This window comes from Dryas octopetala, chromosome 3 (genome assembly GCF_963921425.1).
Source record: "Dryas octopetala chromosome 3, drDryOcto1.1, whole genome shotgun sequence".
In the NCBI taxonomy this organism is placed as follows: domain Eukaryota; kingdom Viridiplantae; phylum Streptophyta; class Magnoliopsida; order Rosales; family Rosaceae; genus Dryas; species Dryas octopetala.
Window position 1 is genome coordinate 11,985,311 of NC_141368.1, and position 18,322 is coordinate 12,003,632.

Consider the following 18,322-nt stretch of genomic DNA (forward strand, 5'->3'; position numbering starts at 1 on the left):
CCACTTTATGTTGATAGTAGTATAAAATTGAAATTGAAAATGTCTTGCTTCCCCTGTGCGCCTCCAAAATTTACCACCCATTAATTAACCAAAATCTTATTAATATAATTTCTTTTGCTTTTACAGTTTTACTTGGTCCATTATGATTTTTCTTTTTTTCAAATGGTCCACATGCATATTTAAAAAGAAATTAATAAGATAAGAATGTGGGTATGCTGAATTGAAAAAAAAAATGATGTAGCTAGGTAGCTAGCTAGGGAAGGTCGTTTACTATGATTTGGTCATATGTACATGCAAGTTCATGAAATTCAACTGCGGAACAGGGTAAAGATGGACAAAGAGTTGAAAATAGTAGTAATTAAGATATATGTGTGTATTATTGATTGACTGGATGCATGGTATATGGGTTTTTGGGTAGGTCTTAGTGGTGAAAGACAGTTCATACTGAGGGTCACAAGTTGCAGGCAAGTATATAGTCGATTAATTAAGTTCAATTATTTTAGTTGAGTTGAGCATGAATTGAATTCAATGCACAAATTGTACATATATTTAACTCTAATTGGGTTGTGCTTGATTCACTACAATGGATTTTATGGAATCACCATTGACAGTCCACTCCTATTTCTTTTTATTTTTTTTCATCATAAAGAGGGTTGAACCTTCTAATTCTATCCTCGATCACCCAATTCATCCTCTGCACTTTTAATAAAAATTCGTTTTTTTTTTATAAATATATTGTTTGATAGAAAATAGAAAAAACGTCATCCCCCTCTCAAAAAATGGTTATTTTGTGAATATTCGTTTCTTATTTATTTAAGGATTTCTCAAAAGATTTGTTGTAGATACTTGGTGATTAATTTAAGACATGCAAGTTATATCTCTAAATTTAATTAATCTATAATTACTTGTGAAAGTAGTTCTAATAATACCAAGATTACTTTATTTCTTTTTTGTTCTGAATTTTATGAAAGAAATTAACAATAGTAAATTGGAAAAAAGATATATTTAATTAACTGCATAAATAATGAAGTTTTTGTATGTATTATTATATGAAATATGTACTCAAAAAAATTATATGATGCCCCTTTGAAATTTTTGACTTCACCACTGTTCTTCGTGCCTCAAATAGTTTCAGCAAATAACGAAAAGGATCGAAAACAGCAAAAGTGGTTCATTAATTAATTTATGTGAGGCCTTTCTTCCTTTTTTAAAATAAGGATCGAAAAGAAAATGCATGCTTAAAGTACAGTTGCAATTACATACACAAAAAACAACTTAATTGCTAGAGAGCTTGAGTGAGGCCTGCGATCCCCTTCTGTATATAACTCGAAGCAGTAATCATCTAATTAATACAAGCACTTTGATAACTCATATTAATTAATTATCTTATGGAATTTAATCCCATTATGCACTACATATATCTCAAGCCGCCGAGCCAATCCCAGCCTTGCTCCGCTTGGGAGACTCGTTATCCGATGTGGACACCGACGAGGACGACGTTGTCGAAGACGAGTGTTCGGGCGAGCGGCGCCGCTTCGGGGTTACCCTAACAGGCTCCACGTTATTCGAGCCGATCAAGTGTGGAAAATTCAGCTTGGCTTTAGAGCCGCGCAGCTTAAAAGCGGCTCGGTCGTAAGCCAGCCCTGCATCCTCGGGCGTCTCGTAAGTCCCGAGCCACACCCTCGCGCCGTTCTTGGCCGGATCTCTTATCTCCGCCGCGTACTTCCCCCACGGCCTCCTCCTCACACCCCTGTAATGCCTAATCACTTCTCTCGGCGCGTGCACCTCACGCGCCACCACCGCCTTTTGTGTCTGCTCCCTCAATTTAACCTCCTCGGAGGTAACCCATCCGATATTTACAGCGTCCGCCTGCACGTTGTCATCGACTTTTAGCGGCAGGTCCCACCAATTCTCCGTCGCAAAAAGTTCATCGAAGCTTGATGAAGCAGTGGTGCTATGGAAAAACACCGGAACGACGTCGTCACTGCCATAACTCATTGCCGGCGGCTCCATATCGCCAAGAAGATGTTGGCGAATGGACTCCAGCAGAGCCAAGTCCGATTCATCTACTTCTAGGGCTGTGTGTCCGTACATATTTGTACTATGTTATATATGTATAATGCACGTAATTAACACGCAGTTCTTGACTTGAAGGGTTTGAGTAATCTTGGGTCGGTCTCTGTTTGTACAGAAGATTTAGAGAGAGCGAGAGCGAGAGAGATCTAGAGAGAGAGAGAGAGAGAGAGAGAGGAGTTATTGTGAGTTTGTGATTGATTTTTGCTACAAAAGCTTTATATATAATCATCGTGTCATACGTAGCTTCCATGGACTTTCATGGCTGTGCGTGAAATAATTAATAGGGATCACTCAGAATTTTTTAGTCACGTGACTCACGTGCAAGAATTATGTAATACTTAAATTAGTACTATTTAGTACAGTAGTTTTGGTACAGTGGTTGTAACGTACTAGACTAATGTACCGAAATTTTAATGTATTATTTTATATTTTTAATAAAGATGGCCGGTGTGTGTAAAAATAATCGGTTTATTTTCATATTTACTTTCTAAAACTACTGTTTTGTTTCATTTTATACTCTTAAAGTTTTTCGTCTCAATTTACCTTTATGTTTTTCACGTGTCTTAAATAACCAAAAACTGTCAAGTCAGTCAATTTCATAATCAATTTACCCTACCATGTAAATGCCACGTCAACAATTAAAACGGTAGAATGAACGCAATTGATGGTTTCAGGTTATATGAGACGCAGAGAAAATTTATAGGGGGTAAAGTGAGAAAATAAACTTTAAGAGGATGAAGTGAGGCGAAACTATAGTTTAAGAGTAAATGTACAAATAAGCCAAAATAATTTAAGGTTTTATATAGATTGAAAATACACTTAAATGATTATACTTATTTATAAAAGTTCAAAGTAAATAATAAAAATACATACATATATAAGAAAAGAATGCCACTGATCAACGTTAATACTAATAAAATTTTAATCATGTCTAGATCTCCAAATAAATCCAGTTAAAATCCAATGCAAATCTGATACTAATTGGATATGGATTAAAATGTAAAATTTGATAGTCCGAATATGATCTGAATATGATAATCCAATTATACATGAATTCGGATTTGGATATAGGTAAATTCGATCCAAATCCTATCCATTTTCAAGCCTAGTTGTAGCATAACCATATCTAATGGTGCAAAATGACTATTGAGTATACCATAGTGAAAAAGTAAACTCATCAATATTTAATGGTCAAAAAGTAAGATCAAGTATCCTCAACTTATTTTTATTTAATCTTGAATCTCCACCTTTTATTATAAATCTAATAGTATGTGATTAAAAGAGGAAATTGATTCATATATAACACCTTTTGTGAGTGTGTATGAAATTCCATCCATGCATTTAATTATAACCTTTGGATTTGTAATATATGGCTAGAATTGAAACAAGTTCAAACAACAAGAAATTTCCAACTAATGGATAAAACTATTTGTAGCACATTTTTTGTACCACACTGATACCAAATTCCCAAACAAAGCTAAGATTACCTTGCTTATGTGTCTCACCTCCAAGAGTATTATATGCACCAATTACTATCCTAACTGACGTGACAATATTTTATTTGTTCATATATAGATTCATTTTCTACATCATTAATAATAATAAGTAATAAACGGGGACATCTTTTGGTAACCTATTGTTAGGAAGAAAAAAAAGTTGATACCTTTAATAGCTAGGTATCAATATATAATCCATTATTGTTCTCACCTCTATTACAAATGTTATATTAACATAAAAAAAAATGTGATACATTTAAAAAAGCTTTTTTATAATAGGAATAGGTTGAGGCTGACTTGACAATCTAAGAAATAGAAATTTTATTAAAAATGGAAAAATGTTTATATGATGAAGTATAAAATCATAGGTGTTATCATATTATTAAATTGAGATACCAATTAAGTCAGCCTTATCTGTATTGCACGAAGTTTCTCTCCTTAGTATTACTCTTAAATAATCCAAGTATCATAAAGACAAAACCTAGCTGCTAGCCTGCCACCCCCAAGCGCACTCTTCTCTCTCCTCAACCTTATATCTCTCAACCCGGTATTACCAGGGGTGGGGGCGGTGGCTCCTGTGTTCCTCACAGGCCCGTTGCTCCTACCCTTGCCTCTCCCTTCTCCTTCTCTTTTTATTTTGTTGTTTTGGTTGGTACTATGTGATACTATCCTCCCTCTTTGTGAGATCTTTTTCACCTCTCCATGTGAAAGTTTTCTTTTCAATAAAGAAGAGATTTTCTAATCGCTCTGGTTTGGTCTATCCGTGGCATTGTGCGCGATTTGTGCGTTGTGCGACATCGGATCCTGCTTTAGCGACGCTTATTTGCTTTCTGGAGATCTTTCTTCCAATTTGTCTATGGTTCTCGTCACAAGGAGTAGGGGTGTCACTTTTCTCGGTGGTACCAGTCCTACCGGTTAATATTACTGCCCGATCTGCCACCTTGATCTACTGTCAGACTCGATTTAGAAATGTTTGTTGGATTGTGGACCCAAACGCAATTAGTTTGCTAATTTCAATGGTACCTCGTTGGCTCCGCTTGAATGCTGTAGTGTCTGCTTAATGCTGACGTTACAAGATCGGACTCTTATTTCGTTGTAAACGTTTAGCTTGTTTGCTCTATTATTGTAGGACTTCTTGCCATAACTTTGTATTTTCTATGCCTTTTTTATTGTTTTAATGCAATGTTATTGCTTTCTAAAAAAAAAAAAATCCAGGTATCATAGATAGATTACATGGACTTTTATGGCTGTGCGTGCAAATAATTAATTGACCACGTACTCTACATATTTTAGTCACATGCAGTAATTGTGTGATACTTAAATTAGTACTAATTTAATCATTAAATTATTGAAATGATTAAGTTAATTGGATTATATGATTTGATTTAGATTTTGACAGCGTGGTATGTTGGATTCCATTATTCCAGGTGACGTTTGCAGCCGAATAGGGGCAAAAGCTCCACATCATGAACAACGGTCCATAATTTGTCTTATTACATGTGTGTTAAACACATGAACATTAATTATCAACTTAATTGTCATGTATTTGTATCTTCTTGGAGTTGGGATTAAGCAGCTGGTAGGAGACCCGTTTCCTTATATTATTTTTCTTTTTGACTTATCATGGATATTTAGATCTGGAATAAGAGAGATGTACTGAAGGTGACATCCAAAGGGTTACACTGAGATAGAAATTGTGAGAGTGTGAAAGTACATATATAATGAAAACAAAGTGTAGGTAGGGCTGACTGGCTTGCTAATTTTGGTCACTCTCAGGACATGGGAATTGTTTTTTGGGATCGATCAGTCTCCTGAGGCTTGTACTAGATTTTTGGTTGAGGACTCTGTGGGCCGGGTCTTTCTAGATCGAGCCTGCCTGGTTCCTGGCTAAGCTGTTTTTTAGTTTAATTTGTTGCTTATATCTTGCTAGCACATTGTTCTTTTTGCTCTTCTGTATTGTTCTAACAGAAATGAACAATTTATTTGTTCTAACAGAAATTAAAGTACTCTTGAACACAATTTTCCACCCTAAACCAAAACCTGAACATTATTTTGATTACCTATACCATAAATCCTAAAATACTTAAACTTGGACATAATGTCATCAAAGAAGACGTGGCCTATTACAATTTCGTTGCCCAAAACTTCTATGCTACGAATATTGGCCACAAAATTGCATTATTTTGTAACAACACTTTATGGTGACCAAAAATTGGTTTTATAAAACAAAAAGTTAACTATTATGACATAGAGAGCCAGAAATAATCTAGGATTAATACTATAATCTCCATTTTAGACATGTGCAGTATGTGAAACTCTTGTTAATTAGTCATCAAGATTCGATTTTCGTTGATGAAGATGTAAGGCAACACAGCAATAATATTACTATTTTTGGAAATTAAATTAGGTTTGGAGTGTGAAACACGTGTGGTCACTGGTCCACTGATCAGAGCTATTTCAAATGCGTTGGGAATAATCAAATGCCATCGTGTTTCAAAGTCCACAATAACATTTTTATTTGTTTTTTACGTTTTATTTATTGAAAATTATTCATTTTGTTGTATACTGTGATTTTTGTTTTTCATGGATATTATTATATAATGCATTTGCATGTGCGATGTTTTTTATTTTTCTTCCTTATACGCACAGTTTTATGCTATATCAAAAATGTACTAGCAACGTATATATATACATTATACAATGAGCAAGTACTATTATTTATGTTTGAATATTTATAACATATGATATTCATGGACCTCATGATGTATTTTTATTCCTTTCCAAGTTTACTTCTTGGTTTCAATACACAGAATTACAAGAGCATTTGACTTAACTTGGTGGTTGGATAAATTAAAAAGTAATTTTGGAAAGTTTTAAGTTAAACGTACTACTGATCTTTCCCATTTTTTAAGCTATGCTGAAGTTTAGCTAATCAAGAAAACTTAGATGATCACCTTTAATTAATAATTAACTTAGTGCGTGCCATGAATGGTTAATTTGCTAGTTGTCTAACACTTGGTTTTGATTTAACTTAATGATAGTAAGTAGACGCAACTTGCTTAATTAAGTCGAATTTAATTTGTTTTGGGCTATTAGCTTTCTGTAAGGAGAAATGTCAATGTCACCTATATATGCGTGGTGGAGTGATAGACAATTATTGATCGGTATAGATTTTATAGTGAGTCTCAAATCAATTAATGATTTTGTAGTCGTTCATTCACGCGTATTAGTGTGATTGTATATAAGGAGCTTTTTAATTATGTACGTAGTAGTTACAAATTATATATAGAATAACATTATTTTGCTAACCTGCTTGTCTGAATAACACATTCAAATAAGAATTTATCTAAACAGTATTTTTCAGATTAAGAGTTTGATTATGCCAAACTGTCTAATGAAAGTTTTTTTTTTTTTTTTTTTTTGGTACGTTGTCAATTATTTTATAAAGATCAGATCTCTAGATGATATACACATGAATATTATTGAATATCTAGGAGGAAAGAAAACGCATGCAGCATGCCAATGGCCAATTGTGCCTGACACTGGTGTACCGTGGCTTGCTAGTCCCCAAGTGCACAGTAAAGAATATTAATTAAACTTCGAGGATCTTGAAAATAGTAATCAAATGTCAAATTAGATATTGGTTTAGTCATTACAGCTAATTGTGTTTGATTAGTGATTAGTAACGATCCTGTTAAAGATTGGACCTGGCTAGCTAGATTCTTGATACAAATTTAGACTATTAAAACCACAATATCTATATAGAAAGAAGTTATCAAATATTATACAGATCCTCAGCGTAATTTGACTAAATCCCATAGAAATTAGCAAAATAAAGTCTTCTTTTGTGCTGGTAATTAAAAGTGTGTGTCGTGTGTGTTCATATATAATTGATATTAATTGCAAAGCTTTGAATATTAAAACAGGCCAACTCGTTTCAGTCGTTTGTAAACAATTTTACGAGAATCTGCTTTATTTTCATGGATTCAGATTCTCTATTAATATCTTATGAATGTGCTAATTTTATACTAATAAATTAAAACTATGTTACAGTTAATAAACACTGATTTTGATTCCTATATACCCATTTGGTCATGCTCATTTGGAGTCCTTTGCATTTTGATTCATTCTCATTTTGATTCATGCTCATCCCCAATTCTTTCACATTTTAATTCATACTCATTCTGATTCCACTTTAATAAGCATGCCTTAAATTAGCGCTTACCACTTTATTAAGGGAAAAAAAAAAACTAGAGTACTGCTGCTACTATCACTAAATATGTTTATCAAATTCTCTTCGCAAGATAATGTGACCCGGCAGTAATAATTTATTAATTAAACTTAGTTCCACTCTAAGAATCATTTTATGATACTCACACGGTAAACAAATTTTGTATAATTTTATAATTCCAACATTTTTTTTTTAATCTTCTGAACGAATGTACGTAACACCTTGATGAGCCAAAATTGGTCATGTACTTTATGCCATGTTCATAGGTAAAGAAACATGGTGGCCGGTGGCCGGTGGACTTTGAACCTCATCCCGCATGGCTGGCCGGCTAGATGCTTCAAGCCTTCAAGAAGGTTGGGCCAGAGTTGCTCGACCAAGACTTATTGTATCTTGTTTGTTTCTTCTTGATTTTACCTCCCGTATAAACAGAAAAACAAAAAGTCAAACAGTATGTTCCCGTGGTGCAACTTAGCAAGAAATTTTTCAATGTAACTAATACACCGTTATATGGTGTAATCAATTCAAAATATAAGGGTATTATTAGATGGTATGTTTATATTAATATAATATATAGTATTAATAATATTTACTCATATTATGATACATATAGACATTTAAAAATTGAAATTTTTTTAAAATAAAACAATCTTATATGACAAATTCGGAATTGGCTGTATATCTAATTTAAGTTATTTAACCAAGAAAATGAGTTAAATTCAAACAGAACTTTCAAAATAGAGCTAGGCCACAAAGTTAAAAAAACAAAAAATAATTTTTTCCAATTCTTTGGGTCTCATTTGCATTATGTGTCAATTAAATCATTTTTGGTAAGGATGTAATCAATCTTCTAGTTAGTGTTTTGTTCTTTAGTTAAGCATAATTAAGGCCGATGATATTGTATATGCATGACCAAGGTTTCTCGATCGATTTAATGATCCATTTTATGCATGTGTCAATAGCCCACCTCTTTTTTTATAATTTTTCTTATGCATGTGTCAATTAAACCACGAAAAGATTATTATAACAATTTAATGATACCACTTCTTCAAACTTGAGTGACTTGAACTCTTCAAGAAGAAATTGTTATAGACCGATAATTTCTCATATGCTTTGTTGATTCAAGCAGGTTTTCGATTAAATATTTCTTTTCTTTTTTATTGTCCTTTCATTCATCTACCAAGATCAATTAAATAAAACAGAGGGGGTTTTGCTGGCGATCAAATGCCTTTTTCCATCAAAAAGAAATTGAAATGTAAATCAGATTGTAGTGTTCTCTTTGCCTCTTTGAAGATTTTTTGGGTGTCTGTAGGCCTCGTTTTGTTGCTGCTTAGTCTTGTTGTTTGGGGTCCCTGACCCCGCAGCCAACCAAGAAAAAAAAAGGTCTCCATATTCATATGTTCTTTTCAAATTATGAATGCGACAGTACGTGCTATTAAGTTCACAATCTCACACGTGTTTATAGTTTTTCATGGAAGCAAGAATGTGAATTAATGCTTTTTGCTACACACGTGTCACGTACTTCATTGTCTTTGATTTTTGCCGTTCTGTCAACCCATCAAGAGGAATCAACGAACACGTTCACACGGTACATGTTGATGCAAAGTTACATCCGAAAGAATTTAGAAATTTATCTTAAAATTAATTGGATGGAAAGAGTAACTTAAATCTTTACAAGTTACTATACAAGGTTATACATTTTCAATGTGGGATAACGCTTCACATTCTCACACTCCCCCACACGTGTGGCGTTACTTAAGCTAAACACGTAGACAACTCATATTGGGTGATGTAGAACTTGTGTAGCCACTCGGCCTAACACACGTGGGTGAACCTACTCAGATACCATGAAGAAATTTAAACATTCATCCCAAAATTAATTGACAATAAAAAAAATAGCCTAAATCCTTATAAGCCATTATGTAAAGTTATGCATTTTTAATATGGGATAATATTTTACATTCTTACAACATCAACTTATAGAGATGTAACGCAAACCGGTTTAAATTTACTCTACCAAAATTTCTGAAATAGAGAAGAGATAAATGCATGATACTAGCTAGTCTCTTAATTTGTTTTTTTTTTTCTGGGTCATCAGTGTGAAAGCATCAAGTTGTCTCTCTTCTTATCTACAGGATGATGATATGATTGTAGCTCACTCATGCTGCTTGTCAAAGAAAGCTGTCTTGTTTTTAATAAATAAAAAAAGCAATGAGTAATTTGCTTCTTATCCGAGAAATTTTGTTTTTTTCTTTTTTCATGCATATATGCCAATTAGTTTTTTTTTGTTTTTTTTTTCAAAACTTTGCGAAGTTTTCATACTTTTGAGATGGGAAAAAATTTGCTCTTAATGGATATGGATGTATATACATCTTCTTTGTCTATTTCACGTGATAAGTTATGAGCTAGAGAAATAAATATTACAACTGTGTTTTAGTCTTATGAAATCTTTTTAAAATCTTCTAATTTATGAATAAATTTTTTTCCTCAGAAAATTCGAGTTAATTTATTTAGGTGTTTGCTTACTGATAAATAAAAAAATAATTCATGACATGCACGTGATTTATAAAGCTCTGAAATTTCATACAAAGGATGAAATTAATATGAAGTTATGTAATTTAATAATAAATTATTATAGAAAAATATTATAGAGACTATATCATTGGAGAGCAGTTTTGCTCACCTCCTTTAACTCAGGTGTATGCTCACCTCCCATCTAAAATACTGCCACGTGTTTAAAAAACTAACTATGAGTTAACTATTGTATTTAATTATTTATGATGTTATAATGATGAGAGAGAAAAATAATTTGACAACTCCTTTCTTATTTTATCCTTATCTTTTATTACTCAACTTTTTTTTATCACCCGTTAATTTCTCTTTTCTCTTTTATTTAATTATTTCTAATAATTTTTACTTCTTTTGTTTTTTTGCACTTCTCCAGTACACCTCTAGTATTCAAAAAATCACATCCATTTTTTTGGGTCTTCTCATGTATACACATTTATCTATTTTTTTAATTAATTAAAAAATAAAAATATTCTAACAACACATTTGCAATATGAACAAAAAACTCATTTGCAAAGTTTAATCTATGTTGGCCAAACAAAAATCTAAAACAACTCATTTACATACATAGAAAATCCAATAAAAAAGTTACATGAGTTCAAAAAAAAAAAAAAATTATGTCGTTGCAACTATTCTTCTCTCTTCAAATGCTGCAACACCTTGGATTGACCTAAGAATTTGTTTGATCTGAAAAGGTCATGTATGAGACAAGAAAGAAGAATTCTTAGGCAACAAAAAAAATGTGTTGTTGGATTATTTTTTTTAATTAATTAAAAAAGTAGATAAAAGGTGTATACATGAGAAGACCCAAAAAAATTGGATGTGGTTTTTTGGGTACTGGAGGCATACTAGAAAAGAGCAAACAAAAAAAAATCAAAAATTATTAAATGCATGTGGTTTTTTAGATACTAGAATAAATAAAAGAGAAAATAAAAATTAATAGGTAATAAAAAAGTGAAAAAAAGTTGAGTAATAAAAGATAAGGATAAAAGTAGAAAAGAGTTGTCAAATTATTTTTCTCTCTCATCATTATAATATCATAAATAATTAAATACAATAGATTAACTCATGGTTAATTTTTTAAACACATGGCAGCATTTTAGATGGGAGGTGAGCATACACCTGAGTTAAAGGAGGTGAGCAAAACTGCTCTCATATCATTGTACCACATTTGTGACTTTCTAAGCTAAAAAGAGAGAGAAGGAGAGAGGAGAAGAGATCAAAAGTGATTAGGAAGCCACATCATGTGGTATCACAAATGTGGTACAATGACATGCTCCCTACCATTACCCATTATTATAACATGGTCTTATATGCATGCTTTTGTTATGTCTTTTGAAAGCATACGCATATATATAAACTATACGATCATACGGGGGTACATCTCTATCTGTATCCTCCAAAGGACCAAAACCATTCACTACTACAAAGGCTCAGAGAACCTAAACAACACAATCACTGTTTCTATATTTATATATCACATACAATAGTAAAGAATGGACTATGATTTTGCTCTTTTGGAGTCCATTCACCAACATCTTCTCGATGATAATCATTTTCACACTCTAACAAGTACTTTTCCACCACCAATGGATCATGATCTGGGCACACTCTTCTTGGCCCAGAATTGGACCGACTCTGTTGACATGGTGGGTGAGTCTTCTAACTCTGGATGGAGTCCATTGGACCAAAACGATGCCGTTGCAGCACTACCCATTAAGTGGGAGGCACCAGAGGTGGTAAATCAACATGCGGTGGCGGCGCGTGATGTTCACGCGCTGCCCAAAAGGAGGCAGAATTACAGGGGAGTGCGGCGGAGGCCGTGGGGAAAGTATGCGGCCGAGATTAGGGACCCGGCTAAGAACGGTGCCAGGGCGTGGCTCGGGACTTACGAGACGGCTGAGGATGCGGCTTTGGCTTATGACCGAGCGGCGTTTAAGATACGCGGCTCGAAGGCTCTTCTCAATTTTCCGCACCTCATTGGTTCCGGTGCAGCCGAGCCGGTTAGAGTGACTCACAAGCGGCGCGCTGCGGAGTGTTGTAATTCGTTGTTGTCGTCGTCGGATGGTGGTAACTCGCCGAAAGCTATGAGGAGGAGTGGGGTTGGGTCGGTGGCTGAAGCTGAGTCGAGTAAAGGGAGCCGAGTGATGGCGTTTGAGTCGATGTTAAATGGTAGTAACTTGGTGTTCTCATGACCTAATTGTGGGTTTAATTTTTTTTGTTTTTTTGCGCTTCTAGTCAGAGTATTATCGTCACGTTGAAATTGATCATTTGAATAAATAATTTGAAGTTTGAACCAATTAGTTATTAAATTAATGATATTCATCTCTGCAATATTGAAGAGAACTTAAATTTAAATCCACCTTCTTCAACTAAAATAGTAACAATTAACAGTAGGTTCACTAATATTTATATACATATATATGAATTCTTATATATAAAGACAAAGTATATTGTAGTATATTTTGTAATTGTAGGTTCTTTATTACATATTTAAGATTTAATTGGTTGTAAGTTCCTTATTGCATATTAATTTCTAATTTAATTGTGTAGGTTCTTTATTAGTCTATTTTATATATCTAAGTATTGGGTGCGGTTATTTAGCCCCATTAATTTATTAATAGCCCCAACACTTTAATGAGAATATAATTTCATACTCTACCATAATGTAAATTTATCAATAAAGACATACTAATTAAATTAAAAAAAAATCATTTAAGTCAAACTCATCATCCATCCCCACCAGCCAGCCAATAGCCCTTCCCTGTCGTCATCTCATCGTCGGCAGATATGACCGGCAGCCCTCCATCGCCCCCCTCTCTCTCTCTCTCTCTCTCTCTCTTCCTATTTCTATTTCTATTTGCAGAACCACCAAAGCAAAGGTCTCTCTCTCTCTTCCTATTTCTATTTGTAGAACCACCAAAGCAAAGGTACGTGGTGGATTGGTGGTTCTACGTTCTTCTTCTTCTTGTAGCAAAAAAAAAAAAAATGACCAAATTTGATTTGGCCTCCATTGTAGCAGACCAGAGAGAGGAATGAAAAACAGAAAATGAGAGAGAGAGAGAGAGAGAGAGAGAGAGATGACGCCGACTGGGCAACGTCGCAGACATCTAGATTGGGCGACACTGTATTGTTGTGTGGGTAGGGAGGGAGTTTGCAGAAAAAATTTAAGAATGAAAAGAAAAAAAAAATAAAGGAAGAATAAGGAAAGAAAAGGAGGAGGGGTTGGGTTTGTATATAGATCGTAGGGATGATTTTTTTTATTATTATTAAATAGGGTTAATTTCAGTTCAGTACCTCAAGTTTGCTTCAAATTTAATTTAGTACCTCATGTTTAAAATCTTGTAATGTCATACCTCATCTTTCCAATTAGTTGCAATGTCATATCTCCGTCAGTATGACTGTTAAAAGATCCGTTAAATGCTGATGTGACACTTACGTGGCACTCCCACAATGCTGACTAGATGTCACGTAGTCTGACAACAGGCTATGTCATACCACGTGGCATAAAAATAATTAAAAATCTAGAAACATGGCACATCATACCACATAATTATTTTTAAATTTTTAGATTTTAAATTATTTTTTATACCACTTGGCATGATGTGTCATGTTGTCAGATCACGTGACATTTATTCAGCATTGTGGGAGTGCCACGTAAGTGTCACATCAGCATTTAATAGATCTCTTAACAATCATACTGACGGAGGTATGACATTGCAACAAATTGAAAAGATGAGGTATGACATTGTAAGATTTTAAACATGAGGTACTAAATTGAAATTTGAAGCAAACTTGAGGTACTGAACTGAAATTAACCCTATTAAATATGTCTGAAGGGAAAAAAAAAAAAAACTAGCAGAAGGAAGGAAGAAGAAGGACGAAGGAGGAAGAGTACGTATGTGGTGGTGGTGGTGGTGAGTCTGTTTGTTGGGTATAAAAAAGAATAGGTTGAGTGTATAGTATTAAGTATGTTTGTTGGGTATTAATAAGGGTGTTTTTGAAAAAGTTGTTGAGTATAGTAATAAGTTTTTATAACTTTAATTTTGGAGTTGAGTGTAAAGAGTATGGTGGAGATAAAAATAAATTAATTGAATCTAAATAGCAGCACCCGTTAGTATTTATAGATAAATTATTTGGAGTTTATTTCTGTTCGACCACCACCTAGAAATAAATTATTTGGAGTTTGTTTTTGTTTTTACTTTTCAAGGCCATTTGTTTCTAGAATAATTATTGCAGTTATTTATTATTTCAGGATCACCTATGTCAACATTAAAAGCACCAAAATTTAAGGAGCAATAATAACCTTTTTAAAAAATAAATAGTCAAACAATGAAGAAAACGTTTAACATGTAGTTGAGGGTACGTATAAAAAAGATTTACAAAATCTAAATTTTAAGAAAATATTGACTAGAAAAGAAAAAAAAATATATATATATATAAAGTGGATGAGTTGTCAATAAGTCAAAGAGTCTAACACATGAAAAAAAAAAAAAAGAATTTTAATTGGATAAATATGAGTTTGAAGGTGATTTTCCTAATTTACTATCTTTTTTTTAATTCAAACAAGGAAAAAAATAAGTGAAGGACAAAACATGCCCTAACACTTTTTCTTTTATTTTTTAATTTTTTCATGAATGCTATTATTTCTATAGTTAATTACAAAAAAGTCCACTTTTAGAGCCCTTTATACAAAAAATCCACCTAAAAAGTTGAATGATAAATAAGTCAACATTATATTTTTTTCCATGGTTTTTTTTTTTAAAAAACTAAGCAAATTGCTACAGTAACAATGATTGCTACTGCTAAACAATAGTAATTAATAGAGTGTTTTTACAATTTAAATAGTTACTGTCCAACAGTAATAATGATTACTAATGCTATAGTGTATTTTGACAATTTAAATAATTATTATTTTACAGTAACAATAATTATTATTGCTTAGCATAATAGTTACTGTCCGATGTCAATAACAATGATTGCCACTACCAAACAATAACAATTAATTGTCAATCAGCTTCTTTCTTTTTCCTTTTCGTCTCCCAAGGCCTGGGCATCAGATCCCCTTTTCTTATTTTCTTATTTTCTCTTTTTTCTTATTTTCTTTTCTCTCCTGCGCATGTGGCCCTCATCTTCTTCTTCCTCAATCTCTCTCTCTCTCTCTTCTCTCCCTGCATCCTCTCTCTACCTCTCCTCTTTCTCTCAGCCCCGACCTCCTCCCTCCCCTTCCCCCTCTCTTCTACTCTTATGTCTTATTTTCTCAACTACCTAGCTACCTCCACCCCCAAAAATATTTGAAGTCATAATCCTCTCTTCTCCACCCTTCTTAAATTAAATACCCCTTACTAGAAAACACTATTCCCACCCCTCTCTTCCTCTTTCTCCATAGATCCTAACACTACTCCTTTGTCATTCATTATAAGGTTTGGATAACAAATTTCTCACCCACGATAAACTTGATCAAACATTAATTCTATGTGTTGTTGGGATCAACTCGCCGAGATATATCAAAGATAAGGAGGGTGACGCACTCGGATCAGTGAGATTTATCATATTTTTTAATAGAAATTATTTGAAAATAGTATTTCAATTGGTCGACTGTACTTGTTGTAATAATTATATTCTATTAATCAAACTTTAGGTAATTAATTAACTGATTTATTTAGTTAATATTCTCTTCTGAGAACATGATTTTGTCGGGGTGACGACTGACCACCACTCCAGTGCTCCACTATAGTGTCGCCTAATATGGCCAATATCCACTTCAGAGCAAAGTCATTAATTAACAAGTAAGCTTTGTTTAACCTTAGTGGTCGATAACCTTTCTCTTTTGCAACATTCAGATTAACTTATTTTCTATATTTTCAAGAAAATATATTTTATAAGTTTTTGAGTTTAGCCCAAATGGTAAGGGTGAGTGGAGTAAGTATTAGGATTAGACTCGATGTAGGATTCGATTTCCATAACCAAAAAAAAAATTTATATTTCTTTAAGACCTACCTTTATTGACGCATATTCTTTTACTGCATACTTAGAGAGAATTTTTTTTTTAAAAAAATTAGCTTTCCAAATTAAGGAAGTACAAATTAGTTGGTCAATTTGAAGAGTGTATATAGTTTAGCAGATTTGGATCATCTTCTAATTGCTTGTGTGCTAATCTCATACTAATTAATTAAAATGCTTCGTTTTACATTGTAGTTACATGATCGGAACCGTTCATTTTTTAGATCACTTTTAAAGATCATCTCTGCAAAAAATCAACAAAATCGAAAATAATTTATTTGTGCAACTGTTATCGAATAAATAGACGGTGAGTTTAATTGTAACTAAACCGTATTTTTTTTATAACAGTTACACAACTAAACGAATTCTGATTTGGTTGCTATTTTGCAGAGACGATCTTTAAAGAGTGATCTAAAAAATGAATCGATTATGAGCATACTCTGTAAAACAGCGCAGTTTAATTAATTAGTATAAGATTAGCATATAAGGAATTATCAGAGAATCTGAATCCGAGGCTAGCATTGAAAAGAATGTGGCCAAAGTTGATCATTTCCTTTTTGGGACTTGTACTCAAATTGGTAAAGAACATTTGCTCATACAAATAAAGATAGACTTTCAAGAAAATAAAAGGGAAAAATTTACAAACAGGACACATACTTTGATGGTTGTTTTATTTCAGGACATTAATTTTGCTTTGTGTTAATGAAGGATACATACTTTCATTTTGTGTTAATTAAGGACCATGTTTTTTTTCAGTTTTTATCTCAACTTTGGCCCGACGTTGGACCCATCAAAACTCCACCAAATTCAGAAAAATTATACTAGGTTTAAAGATATGCATCTCCTCTTTACAACCATATAAAGATTACCCAAATCAGATCTCTACAACTCCAGATAATCGGCCCTAAAGTAGGGTACCCGAAATTGTTTGATCTTCCAAATTTTTTTTCCAGAGGTCCGATTTGACAGTTTCGGATACCCTACTTTTGGGCCAATTATCTGGAGTTGTAGATGTTCGATTTAAGTGATCTTTATATGGTTGTAAAGAGGAGATGCATAGCTTTAAACCAAGTATAAGTTTGCTAAATTTGGTAGAGTTTTGATGGGTCCAATGTCGAGCTAAAGTTGAGATAAAACATGGTCCTTAATTGACACAAAATAAAAGTATGTGTCCTTCATTAACACGAATCAAAATTAATGTCCTGAAATGAAACAGCCATCAAAGTATGTGTTATGTTTGTAAATTTTTCCCAAAATAAAATTACATTATGGTGCTTACTTCGCAATATAATTATTCGGCAATTTAAATCGTTAATTTTTTAAACTTTTTTTAAAGATCATATCTAAAAAATCAATCAAAATATTAGAATTTTTGATTATTTGATAATTATTAAGGAAACTTCGATTAATTAGGTCCATCAAGTGAACAGTTTTTAGACTAAGCCGATAGTGTTTAAAATTCATAGTCAAATCCTTTATATTCGTAATCAAGTCATTTTATGTCACCTAGGATTTTTTTATTCCAAAATTGCCTATATTATTATTTTAAATATCTAAAAAGATAATTCATGAGATTTTAATCTCAATACTTTGTGGGATTTAAATACCACAAATTAAGAGATTTAAATTCCACAATATAAGAGATTTAAATCTCAAAATTTATTATATTTTAATTTTAAAAATCTCACAAATTATGAGATTTGAGCTCTAAACTTAAATTCTACTCAAATCTCTAATTTACCCTAACTTATACAATAAACCCAAAACCAATATCCTCAAGCTTAAATACATGGATTTGTACATTTTAATTGGACCAAATACATTTGTTTGTCCATTTCAATACATTGTACCACTACGCGGTTTGGTACATTTTAGTTGTAAGTACCCAAATATCAGACCAAAGGTCAATCATATAAGGAAGTTGAATCCCAAATACGCTAATTGGTACATT

General features: G+C 32.9%; 2 protein-coding genes across 2 annotated transcripts; one reads left to right on the forward strand and one right to left on the reverse strand.

The window, feature by feature from the left end:
- Positions 1-1,187: 1,187 nt before the first annotated feature.
- LOC147290933 (ethylene-responsive transcription factor 1-like) lies at positions 1,188-2,154 on the reverse strand. The gene has a single exon (XM_086237921.1). The coding sequence runs from the start codon at positions 2,092-2,094 to the stop codon at positions 1,423-1,425; it is 672 nt and encodes a 223-aa protein (XP_086094047.1). The 5' UTR covers positions 2,095-2,154; the 3' UTR covers positions 1,188-1,422.
- Positions 2,155-11,864: 9,710 nt separating this feature from the next.
- LOC147290934 (ethylene-responsive transcription factor 2-like) lies at positions 11,865-12,563 on the forward strand. The gene has a single exon (XM_086235848.1). The coding sequence runs from the start codon at positions 11,865-11,867 to the stop codon at positions 12,561-12,563; it is 699 nt and encodes a 232-aa protein (XP_086091974.1).
- Positions 12,564-18,322: the final 5,759 nt, after the last annotated feature.